The sequence below is a fragment of the Hippocampus comes genome, unplaced genomic scaffold (genome assembly GCF_001891065.2).
Source record: "Hippocampus comes isolate QL1 unplaced genomic scaffold, H_comes_QL1_v1.1 scaffold401, whole genome shotgun sequence".
Lineage (NCBI taxonomy): Eukaryota > Metazoa > Chordata > Actinopteri > Syngnathiformes > Syngnathidae > Hippocampus > Hippocampus comes.
The window spans coordinates 64,626-77,490 of record NW_017805210.1 but is presented as its reverse complement, the minus strand read 5'-3'; the positions used below and the strand labels follow the sequence as shown (position 1 = coordinate 77,490).

General features: G+C 42.5%; 1 protein-coding gene across 1 annotated transcript in view; it reads left to right on the top strand.

The window, feature by feature from the left end:
- Positions 1–680: 680 nt before the first annotated feature.
- Positions 681–12,865, top strand: part of tbc1d5 (TBC1 domain family, member 5) — a 14,967-nt gene continuing 2,782 nt past the window's right edge. The window contains exons 1-17 of the mRNA XM_019868837.1: positions 681–928; positions 5,728–5,774; positions 6,113–6,220; positions 7,280–7,331; positions 7,481–7,589; positions 7,688–7,777; positions 7,965–8,039; positions 8,572–8,639; positions 8,750–8,852; positions 9,488–9,576; positions 9,873–9,923; positions 10,258–10,327; positions 10,441–10,613; positions 10,697–10,839; positions 11,024–11,130; positions 11,668–11,753; positions 12,766–12,862. Coding sequence (XP_019724396.1) covers positions 6,121–6,220; positions 7,280–7,331; positions 7,481–7,589; positions 7,688–7,777; positions 7,965–8,039; positions 8,572–8,639; positions 8,750–8,852; positions 9,488–9,576; positions 9,873–9,923; positions 10,258–10,327; positions 10,441–10,613; positions 10,697–10,839; positions 11,024–11,130; positions 11,668–11,753; positions 12,766–12,862 — 1,413 coding nt within the window. The 5' untranslated portion in view covers positions 681–928; positions 5,728–5,774; positions 6,113–6,120. The remainder of the gene's footprint in view (positions 929–5,727; positions 5,775–6,112; positions 6,221–7,279; positions 7,332–7,480; positions 7,590–7,687; positions 7,778–7,964; positions 8,040–8,571; positions 8,640–8,749; positions 8,853–9,487; positions 9,577–9,872; positions 9,924–10,257; positions 10,328–10,440; positions 10,614–10,696; positions 10,840–11,023; positions 11,131–11,667; positions 11,754–12,765; positions 12,863–12,865) is intronic.

Sequence of the window (12,865 nt, the reverse complement as noted above, 5' to 3'; positions counted from 1 at the left end):
GGTGGTATAAATCTCTCTCTATCACACACACACACACACACACACAAACACAAACAAACGTGTCCCCTTTTCCCCCCAACATCCGCTTTAACGTTTGTAAAAAGCCCCTTGTCAAAGCTAAGTTTGCCTCGCTGCATCAATGGCTATAATTCAAACTTCACCAAACTGTCGTAATGATTCCTCGAGTAGTCAAGTAGAGATCCTTCTATGTAGGTGTCGTTGGCATCTTAACGCGAGGCAGTTAAATGAGCATCATGATTGACAAAAACAGCCACGTTGTGTTTAATCTACTGTGAAATCTATTGTTCCTTGTTTGATAAACACAACACTGAAAGTCAAAGTAAGAGTGCCATAAAAGTACCCGGTGTCAAGTGTTGTTGCAGTTACAATATATATATATATATATATATATTAGCCACACGCCAGTGATTGCCAATATGTTTGATCACATTTCAGGTACCCTTTCAAATTGTTTGTGTGATGTTATATAATATAAATGTTGAGCCTGAGGCACAGTTGTTTGTTGTTTGTTGTTGTTTTTTGTGTGTGTGTGTGTGTGTGTGTGTGTGTGTGTGTGTGTGTGTGTGTGTGTGTGCGTGCGTGCGTGTGTGTGAGCGAGCGGTGGATGGTGATGACTATGTCTGTTTTTCTATATTATGGAAAAAAATAATTTACAAGTAATTTTGCGGTAGTTAGGTATGTAATTGCATTAATCGTAATAGTCGTCGTCGTGTGTTGAAGTGCTTTACCTGCAGACTCCTAAGTCGGCCACGTGACGAGTCAGCTGGTCTCCTGCACATCCTGACCTCCTCGCGACTGTTTACAAAGCTTCATCTGTTCCAAACAGCCGAATTCGGGCTCCTCTGTGAACAGAACGCAGTCAGAGACATGGTCGTGTACGGACTACCCTTCTCCGGTTAATACTTGGGTGAGTATTTTTATGTGCGCGAAAGATTTTTGTCGCGACTCCTCACGTAGTTTGACTGCAGCGAGTTAGCTAGCCGTGTGTGGCGGAAGTAACAACGGGCCGTGCTAATAGCTGTGCTAACATCGCATAGCTTATTAGTTACTTTAATCTTTAGTCCCAATTCGTTTATAGTGATACTGTATATGTGTAAGGTGTAATTGGTATTCTATCCAAATAGGACACACATCTTTTTTTAGCGGCGTAAACTGGCGCAATGCTGATGGTGGTTCCGCGTTTTACACTAGCTGCCTTCATGTTCGTATGAATGTGCTTGGCATCAATGTTCTCGGTGCATCTAAGTCAAACATTGCATTTATATTACCGATATATGACGGGTTTTTTTTTTGTGTGTCCAGGTCACAAATTAGGCAATGCATTTTTTTTTGCGGGGCGCCCTAACCGTCGATTCGTGTTGGGCCATTGATCTGGTACCTGTCGACGCTTATTTATGCACTTCACAGTCATGCCAACGCAGTTGTGAATTTGTGTCCACCTAAAATGTGTAAAGTAAGTAATGTCAACTACTTGGGTGAGTCCCAACCTTTATTGAGCCGAAGCATGTGTTTTACATTAGGATAATCACTGCACAGTGCACACTAACAAACAAAAAATATTATTCTGTTTGTTACTAGACATCACTGGCATAGAGTGTTGAGCAAGGATCCATGTTCTGTCAGAAATCATTTTTGGACCCATGAAGTGAAATCAAATGTAAATGTTTCTGGACATAGTAGTTTAAATGGACCTTCTTGGACTATTGTTGTGGCTGACAATAGCAGACTTGTGTCCTCCTCCTGGCTACTTGCAGCTGCTCAGTCAACTGAATCCATTGTAGACAAAGAGATGAGGAAAGAACTAGAATTGTAACCAAAACTGTTTTCTGAGACCCCAGCATCACTTGTGTGATATTTTGGCAGCTGAAAAGGTCAAATCCTCTGCTAAATGAGCGATTTATTTGTTCCTTTCCCAAATTGATCTATTCTATCTGGCCGCTCCATGTCATGGAAGCCCTGCTTCTTCAGTCATGGATTTTGGAACTGAATCAGATTGGGCAAGTTTCTGATATTTTCCAAGCTTAAGGTTTTGCACTCGTTCTCAGCAGATTTTTGGAGCATGTGACCAGCCGAGGGCCCCCCCCTTGCATACGTGGGCTCTTAGCGAAATATTGAAGGAGAGGCATGTGAGTTTGTTTAGCTGGGCTCCCTGCCACGGACCACGCTTCTTATTGCTGTTTGCTGAAATTCACAAAGGGGGGTGGGAATCAGGTTAACTCTTCCATGGACAGCGCTTACGACAGCTGATCATGTTATCAGGTGACAGGTTATCATTGTTGATGCATGAAAGGCTTCATTTAAAATGTTCAACATCAGTTGAGCTTGATGGTGATTCTTCTGTAACTCGCCCTAACGACCGCCAGCATTTTTTTTTTTCTTCAGAAAAACATTCTATAGGCTTGATTCATTTTGCTATGTTGTGTTGGAAATGTAGTCCCAGCTCCAAAGAGCTCGGAGCAAGCTTTTCCGAATAAGCTTTTCCTTGTGCTTTATCATGTAATGAACACAGTGTCTTTTTTTTTTAAGTGGGCTGCCTGCTTGGGGAAAAAAACCAAAAAAAAAAAACCCCAAAACCATTTGGAAGAGGCCACGCTGTTGAATTTGCAATGTACTGAGGTGATGACACCCCTGAACTATCAGCTGATTGTCCATTCCCAAAAATTCTCATGACTCTGAAGATTGTGATGTAATCAAGCGGAAACACAGGCTTAGTGTTGGTCTGAGATCTGGAGGTATTTATGGCAACTACCGACGTTATGAGAGGGATGTGAAAGAAAATGATCACAAACTCAGCATTTGTTAAAAAAGAAACTGGAGGGAAAAAAATGTCATGTCACATCTGCACGTCTAAAACAGACTTATAGTATTGTGGTTATTATTTGCAGTGATGTCGAAGTGCATCATTCTCCGACGGAGTCAGTCAAATTTGACTGCTTTAAAAATCTGTGCTTCCAGTTATTTAGAACTCTCCCGGTGCAGCGGTCGCGCTGATTTTAAGCGTGCTAAAGTGCATGATGTAACCAATGCCTTCAGGAAAGTGTAACACAATAAGATGATTTGTTTCTTGAATCCTTTTTGTGTGACCCAGGCTGCTAAGAAACAAGTTCTGTCAAGCAGGAAAAAAAAAGCGGCAAGTAATTTCATCAGAAAATGGTTGCAAACTAATAAACATCGGGAGGTGTGTTGAGAGACGAGTTTTATTCGTTCCGTGTACACGCTTAAACTTAATGTCCTTAATCTGTTGCAGTAATATAAATTTCATCAGAAAATGGTTGCAAACTAATAAACATAGGGGGGTGTGTTGAGAGACGAGTTTTATTCGTTCTGTTTACAGGCTTAAACTTAATGTCCTTAATCTTTTGCAGTAATATATTTTTTTTCTAGAGGATAAAGACAATATACCTGCGAGTATTGTGATGCAGTCTGTCTACATGTGCTGCTTCCCCGTTCGTGTCCAAATAGCCATAGTTTAAAAGGATACGAAACGAAACCAATGCTATTAGCTAGCCTAATTGTGGTGTTTTGCCTCGTGCGTTAGCATTAAGATAGTGGACTTAAGTAAGGCAAAGTTGTATTCTCTTTGTTTTATGTTTAGTTTGACAGTCAACCAGAAGTGGCAATAAGCAGCTATAAAGAATTGTTCAGTATCTGTCAAGGGGCACCATTATTGTAAAATGAATTCCTCTCCCACAAAGGCAGTCAAAATGGAGCATTGGATCTTTTTAAAGTCAACGTTGCTTGTGATTGAAAAATCATATTTTTCCACCCCAATATTGTGGAGTACACTAATACCCATCCAAGTGTGTTTCATGCAAAAATGAATTGCTTTTAATCATTTTCATGAGGGGGATGGTGGTGGTGAACTTTGAAGACCGTTTTAGTGTTTTGAGGATGTGTCCAAAGAAAGCACACAGGCGCATACATCATGCATACAATTATTTCTATTTTGATGACGCGTGTAGCTGATTTATGGCACACTGCTCCATTCACATGGTTAATAGGTTTAAGCGATTCCTTTGTTGTCTTATTTCCACAATTAATAAATGGAAAGAAAACATTAGGCTCAGTGGAGCCGCCGCTATTCTGTCGGCCGCTGTAATAGGCTAGCCATTTTCACAAACGCACGATAATCCCAAACCGGATAAAGACTAGAGGCAGAATTAGTTAACCTAGATTGCCTTTGTTCTCCGAGAAAGTTCTCTGAGCTACTAAGACGAGAGTTGGTTTAGTTTTACCCCTCTTTCATATTTGGGGATTGATATTCATCACGTTGCTTTCTTTCTTATCTGATATGATTGGTTGAAAAAAGAAACTATTAGGAGAGGATCATCCCATGCTAACAAAATTGTCGTCTAGTCGTCGTAGTCATCTAGCAAAATAATATCTCTTCTCATTTGATACTTTGTGTCATCTTCTCATAAAGCTCTGCAAGTTATTAGCACATAACAAACCATAAAATAGAGATCCAACAGTTAACAGCAGCAATTAAATATATTTGCTCCTAGGCTCTCCTAACAACACACACACACACACACACACACACACACACACACACACACACTCTTAGGTTAGCTTGACAATAGCAGCATTATACGTTTTAATATTCTACTGTTTGGGAAGGTCGACTTGTGACCACCTGTAACGTTTCCTAGCATGGAAAAAAAAAACTTAAGCTAACCTCTAACTAGCAACATGGCTGAACAATAAATGCAGATTAAAGTAAAGCACACTGGTAATGAAAATATGTTGGTATTGAGTGGTTGATGATACATTTGCCACATTTCCTTTTCAAAGCGCTGTCACATTGCCTCAAGGAAGTTAGCTGACGGCACAGTGCGCAGATCGGCTAGGTTAGCCATTAAACAGGGATGGGAGGGGTGGGGTAGATCAAACCATTTTATAAGCAAAAGCTGCTTTTTTTTTTCTCAAGTATTTTGTTTCAATCAAGTACGGTATGTTTTTTTTTTTTAATACAGTGTTTTACCTTCTTAAAAACATACACGACCACAAAAATAAATATTGAAAGACCTAAAATTTTGAGGGTTAGTCATGTTGTTTCGAAGGTCTTCAGCACCCCTCAAAATGGCCTACACACACCTATGCTGTCAAGTAAAATTAATTAATACAGTATTATGAATGCATCTTTCAAGCGCAGTGCTTTGTATCAAGACTAACAAAATCAATGAAAAAAAATATAGAAAATACTCAAGTAATGCATTCCTTTCCAAAATGTTCCTAGCCAGTAAAGAGATTGACATTAAGGCAGGTTCGGATCCCACACAGCAGCTAATACTCACCAATTTCAATGTCAAATCGTTAGCCTCATTGCATAATTGCCCAAGTTATTTTTCACTTGTTGTCATAATATCAATAAAAACACCAATGTGTTTGCTAAAAACATTTTTTCTCCCCTTTGAAAACATCCTGAGTCATAATCTGCAAAGGTTGTATTGAGACTTTTCTTGCTTTTTCAATGCATTGTGTTTTATCATGTTTGGCAATTATGCTCTTAGGCTAACCAAATATGTGTTAGTTGGGATAAACGTGTCAGGACATATTTCGGAAATCGACTCGGTATGCTCAAGCAACACTGTCTTCATGTTCTCTTAAATTCTCTCACATCAAACTCCTTTTGTGTCCTTCTGCATGCAGTCTGTTACCTCGCACTGATAGTAGCGTCTTTGTTCTCCCCCCCAACCCATGCAGACACGTCCTCTTCTTCTCAGTCTTGGCTGAGGGGACTTAACGAGACCGTAAGTACTGCAAACTGGAATATTTACAGTTGGAAGCAATGTTTGCCTGCACCCTTTTAGCTGAGAAGTCAGAGGTTGACATCACTGTGGTGTAGTTCTCTAAAGACGCTTTTTGATAGAAGCTTGGGAAACATATAATCTGGAATGTTGTTTCGCGACCACACTTTGTCACTGCTGCATTATAGGCAAGGTTTCAAAGAGGTCAAAAGCTCAATATATTGGATACGTTTTGTGAGATAACTTCTTATTCAGCGAATGAATTATTTAGAAGGGTACAAAGCAGATATATGCTTTACTGTTGTTGCTTTACCAAACTGATTTTGGCTTCTCTGTCCCAGATTGGGCCATGCAGCACCCAAACTTCGAGACCCGCCACCCGCTCCAGGCAGACGAGCAGCAGGAGACAGGCTTCGACCCGCTCAACATTATCAATAAGAACCACAGTAGTAAGTCATCTCTTAGATTCAGAAACTCCATCAGAATAAAAGCGCACTGTCTTCGGAATTCAAAATGGATTTAGTCAGCTTTTTTTTAAATTTTTTTTTTTAACCTTCTTAAATTTGCCGTTGTTCTCTTTGCATTTTTGACGTGTACTTTACAACCTTGATTTCACAGACTAATTGGTAGGGCTTCTCGTTAGAGCCGAGCTAGCTGCGTGCCTGCGGCGGATGCTAAGCTAACGTCTACACTCCATGACATGTGAAGGAACTCTCTCCCCTGATAACATTGACACCACATCTATCCATAATTTTATTTTATTTTCATTTTTCGATGGGGAAAGTCGCCCCTGCCAACATGGCCGCCACATTGACACACTTTTTAGCCTGCTCTAGTCTACAGGAAAGTCTTTTTCTCTGTGACGAGAGCGCAGCTCAAATCGAAACATGTGACCGAACTCTGTTGATGGTTGCGCAGTGCCGTTTTACTGGCGCTGTGGAGAATTGCGGCCGAGCCGGGATCCATTTTTTTGCGGCTCCGTTAAATTGAGGTTCAGCTGTATCTTTTTCTGGGTCCTCTTTGAGTTGAATGTTTGTGCTGAATGTTGGGTATGAGTCACTTAAGTGATTTGTGTCATCCAAGGGCTGCGGCTGTGTGTGTGGAGCGGGGAGGGGGCAGGGGGGGTGTGACGGTAAATGTAGGGGCTGGCGTGTTGCAGCACTGATGAATATTCATCCTGAGTGTCCCTGTGGAATGATCCACTCCTGTAATTAATGTTGATAGACAGCTTCCTGACTTGCGCGCATGTTCACCCGCAGGCTAAATTAGACGTACTTACCGGCAATAAAGACAAATAAGAGTACAGCTCTGAATCATCACTTCACCTGCTACCGGCATTTTTAAGTTACGCTATGTGCAAGCATTGGAAATGCAAGTTTCCATTTATGGATTTTTTTTTTTTTGTCCCCCCTTTGCTCCTGCTGTATTTTTCCCTATAAAAAAATATGATGGATGTTTATTTTGACTACCCTCGCCTGACCGTCTTGTGGGCATGTTTGTCTCAGCAGGAGGCTCACTTGACAGCGGCACTCACTCACAGTCAACCTTCCCCTCATACAGGTGAGCATTTGCGGTGTTTACTTGTGTGGGCGCACCATAAACTCTGGGCCCCGGCTCACCACCACCTCGGTTTTTACTGCCGGTTGCCACTTTGGATGAATCATAGGTTGAGATCCTCATAAATATCCCGCCCTGCTTTCCCTGTGCAGGAAAGAATGGGACGACTTGTTCCTCAACAGTAATTACCTGGCCAGGATCCGGCAGGCAGGCATCAGCGGTAGACTGAGGAGCAGCCGCTTTCGGAGCGTATGCTGGAAGGTGACAGCCAAGTGGATCAAGCCGTACCGTCGAGTTTGAGCGCGCTCGCGTTGGCAATTGACTGTACTTTGCTGCATGTGTCTTCTGGTTCTCTGCAGTTGTATCTGGAGGCGCTTCCGGAGGACAAGAGTCAGTGGATCAATAAGACCAAGGAGCTTCGAGGACAGTATGAGAAGATTAAAGAAACGGTGAGAGCTTTTCATTCTTGACATTTCACATTGAAGCGATCGTGGAGTTTTCCCCAACCAGAACGTGTTTCCCAAATTCAAGGAAATATTATTGTACATTGTTTTTTTTTTTTTTTTTTTTTTTATTAAAGTGAAGCCTGATGTTTTTTTGTTTTTGTTTTTGGTTTTTTTTTTTTTTTTGCAACAGCATATCACGAACCCTCGCAAGGCTGCAGGCCAACAGGATTTGGTGGTCAATAATCCACTTTCCCAGGACGAAGGAGTGAGTCCAACACATCACTGGTTCCCATATTTATTTAGTTGGGTTACTGATCATTATGACAAATCTCTTTTTTTTTTTTAAATGTATGTGATTTTGTGTGCCTTCCTTCAATCTTTGTGTTCGTCACGTTTTCTCATTTGCATCTGAAAATTGACCTGAATACAGTCTAGTCCCTTGAGACTGTACAGTTGGCTTGATTATAAAGTATTTCAGTGCTTCATTATTGATTCATTCACAGCTTTTGGTCATTATAAGGCCAGTGGATCAGTGTTTAATTAGGAAATTGATTATTCAGAAATATCTGGAAACCTTCATTTATTTGAGTCTTTTTTGTTGTTATGATTTGTCATGTTTTTTTTGTGTCATTTCACTGACCCTCCCCTTTTTTTTCTTTTTTTTTTTTTATGACAACGATAGAATAATAGTAGGCCATTAAATGCCGTTACGCTTCCTTCATCATCATTTTGCCTCTATTCAGAGTCATATTTGTTTGTTTCCTTTGTTCAAATGTTGATTTTCTTTTTCTGCCCAGAGCCTGTGGAACAAGTTCTTCCAAGATAAAGAGCTGAAGGGGATGATCAAACAAGACGTATTGAGAACGTATGTAACATTCCAATTCCAATTGACTTGACTATCCAGTTGACTATTGTTTCAAATATCACTGGTTCCGAAAAAAAATATATATATATATATTTTTTTGAATTCTCAAGGTTTCCTGAGATTTGTTACTTCCAGGATGAAGATGTGCGGTCCAAGCTGACCGACATTCTCTTCTGCTATGCCAGAGAAAATGAACAATTACTTTATAAGCAGGTATGGGCTTTGATGACCCAAAGCGACGCCGTCGAACATGCCTGAACACTCGGGATTTTCGATACCATTTGTTTCCCGATGCCAATACGAGTATCCACTTCCCCGATACTAAGTACCGATAGCACCAGTACTGATGATCCATCAAATTTCAATGAACACAATGACAGATAATTGTGAACAAAGACCCTTTTTGTCTTTCTGACGCACAACCGGCCCAGTACTGATACCTGGTTTCAATTCTTGCCCATCTCGAAACCACACACTCTTGATTCTCACCCATTTTCTCCACTTCTTTGACAACCGCACCATGTTTTTGTGGTTCCCCCTACCCCCCCCACAAAAAAAATTGAATTATATCTTGAAAATGTCCTATTTGTGTCCAGCCAAAACTGAGTTCTGTGATCCAATCATTACCCGTGTCTGCAAACAAGCGCCAGCAACTGGCTAGATGGCTAGCAAAGCATCTTTTCTTCTTCTTTTTTTTTTTTTTGCAAAATGGAAGTGACACATGGCCAGGCAGCCGCTAACAATATCTAAATGAAACCTGTCATTCTGGATTACAAACCTCGTGCATCACTATTACAGGAAGACTGACCACAAATGATCCCCGTGTCTTATCCCCCGTCTGTCCGTAGGGGATGCACGAATTGCTGGCTCCCATCGTGTTCGTGCTTCACTGCGACCATCAAGCCTTCCAACACGCCAGCGAGACGGCGAGCCCCAGGTCACTTGCTATTTCCACGTGAAGCCTGACCTTTCACCTACTTGTCTGTTGAAGCTTTATCGTCTTGAGGCAGACGGATTTAATCTATACCCTCCACATACGCACAATCAGAGAAATATCGGAGCGAAGCCGCTGCGTTAAATGGGAGCGATGCCTCCTGAGTAGTTGCCAATTCGGTTCCGTTGCTCAAGTGACTCAAGTCAGCGCTCATTCTGCTTTCATCGCGTGTGTTTCTCAGTTGTGACTAATGGTGCCTTTTTCTTTTCTTTTTTTTTTTTTCTTCTCCCCCCCCACAGTGAGGAGATGAAATGCTTGTTGAATCCACTGTACCTTGAGCATGACGCCTAGTGAGTATTGGACAATAACTTGATGAAAAAGATACTCGTACATCTCGCCACATTTGTCAACAGAATAATTTCTGAACCCGGGTAGCGAGGTGGGCAAGTGGCTTGCACGTCCGCTTCACAATTCTGAGGTTCAGGGTTCGAATCTTGGGGTTGGGGTTAAAACTCTTAATTGAAGCAGATAATTCATGGTTCATTTGCTTTCTTTTTTTGCGCCAATTAACACATAAGACCAAAGCATTTTTGTCAGATGTGTAAATATTTTTAAGACATGGGAAAGAGGACCTTGAATAAATAATGCTACTTTGTGTCACGCAAACACGATTCTTTCCCTTAGTGCACTCTTCTCGCTCCTGATGGAAACGGCGGAGCCGTGGTTCTCCTGCTATGAGAGAGAAGTGAGGCGGGTGAGTTTCATATCCGGATGCACACCTTTTTTTTTTTGTGTGTGTGTCTTTGTATTGTAGCAGCAACATCGTCAGTCCATACTCGTGTTGGTAATGCGACTTTGTGCCTCCAGGGTAAAGAAGAGATGCTTACCAGCATCCCATTTGCTCGGCCCCAGGACTCCGGGCCATCTGTTGCCATAGTGACCAAAGTCAACCGCATCCAAGACCAGCTGGTGAAGAAGCACGACGTGGAGTTGCACATGCATCTCAACCGGCTGGAAATCGCCCCGCAAATCTACGGAATGTCAGTTCTTCCACTTCCGTTCTTCTTTCTCGTGCGATCCGTGCTGTACCAACGCAGTCGTCGTCCTCGCTTGTGCTTTTCAGCCGCTGGGTGCGTTTGCTGTTCGGTCGTGAATTTCCTCTTCAGGACCTGCTGGTGGTTTGGGACGCTCTGTTTGCCGACAGCATCACCCTGGACCTTGTGGATTACGTCTTTGTGGCCATGCTGCTCTACATCCGAGACGCTTGTACGTGACACTGAAACCTAGTCAAAGCTAGCATGTTTTTTTTTTTTTTTTGTTAGCCTATCCATGTTGTTTGAAAAAAAAAAAACGTGTTTCTGCATCTGTATAAGCCCTTCACCATATTTAAGGATCGCAGGAAGCATCGTGCGGATTCGGGGCAAATGCCATTTCCTTCTGTGCGTTTCAGTGATTGCGAGCAACTTCCAGACTTGCCTCGGCCTCCTGATGCACTACCCGCCGCTCGGTGACATCAACTCCCTGCTCCAGAAAGCTCTCTTTCTCCGAGATCCCCGAGTAAGTAATGCTTCACTGCGTGGGATGATTTAAAAAAAAAAAAAAAAAAAAAATTTTTGATTTCACATTTCACTGAGACTTTTGTCGCTTGCAGACAGCGTTCATGCACATCGCCCACTTTTCACGCAAATTCCCAGAAAGCGTTAGTAATTCCAGATTAAGCCGTTTGACGACACTTTCGGTCACAAATGTAAGCCCTTTCATGCACCCTGTAACCTGGTTACACGATAAGCCGTCCACTTTTTTTTGTATAAAACGGGGTCTGAAAATGGCTCTTTTGAGATAATTGAACCAAAACGGTAGCTTTTCACACTTCAGTCCACTCCTCTCATGATACGAAGAGATCTTCAATGGAGTTTATCCAAAGTGACATTGATGCCCTTAGGTGGATGACCATGTCACGCCTCATATACATCACAGTTACACACCTGGGGGCGGGGCATCGTGCACACGAATAGAAGTGTGCGATGACCGCAAAGAGATTTAGTGCGGCTGTAAAAAAAAAATGATGATATCCTCTCTCACTGCTCCTCGGAGAACCACCCTCGACCCGTCAACTACCAGTTCCAGCAGAACCTGGATTACTACAAAACGAGGGGCGCCGACCTGATGAATAAGACACGGTAAAAGAGTTTCAATACAAAGTTGTGCAAGCATTTCTTGAGCGATTCGGGGGGAAAAAATGTAAAATAGATTCCAAGTAAATTACAGATTTTTGTTTTTCTCTGATAATGAGACATCAAATGTCTAGCCAACCCATAACACCCATTTTCCTTGCAGGTGACAAAAAAATATAACCCACACAACTATTTCTATCCAGAATTGATTTGACAAAATGACCACTTTAGAAATTAACATCGAATGTCATCTGTGGGGCGGCCCGGTGGTCCAGTGGGTAGCGCGTCGACCTCACATTGCAGAGGTACCGGCTTCAATTCCTGCTCCGGCCTCCCTGTGTGGAGTTGGCATATTTGTGGGTTTTCTCCGGGCACTCCGGTTTCCTCCCACATTCCAAAAACATGCACGGCAGGCTGATTGAACACGAAATTGTCCCGAGGTGTGAGTGGGAGCGTGGCCAGTTGTTCGTTTCTGTCGGCTGGCGACCGGTTCAGGGTGTCCCCTGCCTACTGCCCGAAGACGGCTGAGATAGGCTCCAGCCATCGCCCGCGACCCTTGTGAGGCTAAGCGGATGAGAAAATGAATGAATGAATGTCATGTGTGGTAAGCATCTGCGACTTACAGGCCGGACACCTTAAAGCTTCTCTGTTTGAATTTCGTTTGGTTTGACCACTTTGGCGTAACCACTCGAGTAATTGTCTTTTCTGGAAGAAATGAAAAGCGATATCATGGACATAAACAGGAATGGTGTGTTCATGATGTCATGGCGTTGCCTGCAAAGCATTTGCCACGGTCGAGTCAAATCAACGTGTATGATGTCTTTCTGTAATTATTCCAGGTTGTACGAAGCCGTGTCTTTAATTGATTTATTTTTAACTGGCCCAAAGCTCAGGTCGGGAGAACTCATTTGGTTTGTCACGCGGTTGGTTTTGATGCACTAACCAGCGCTTTTGTAACGCGATGATGATTGGTTGTCGGATTTATTTTTTTGCATTTTGTCTTCCCCTGCGACTCAAGTTCCAGCACAAAGGCCGCCCCCCTCAACATCAACAAAGTGTCCAGCAGCCTGCTGAACTTCGGCAGGAAGCTCATCGCGCCGGCCATCTCGGCCGGCGCC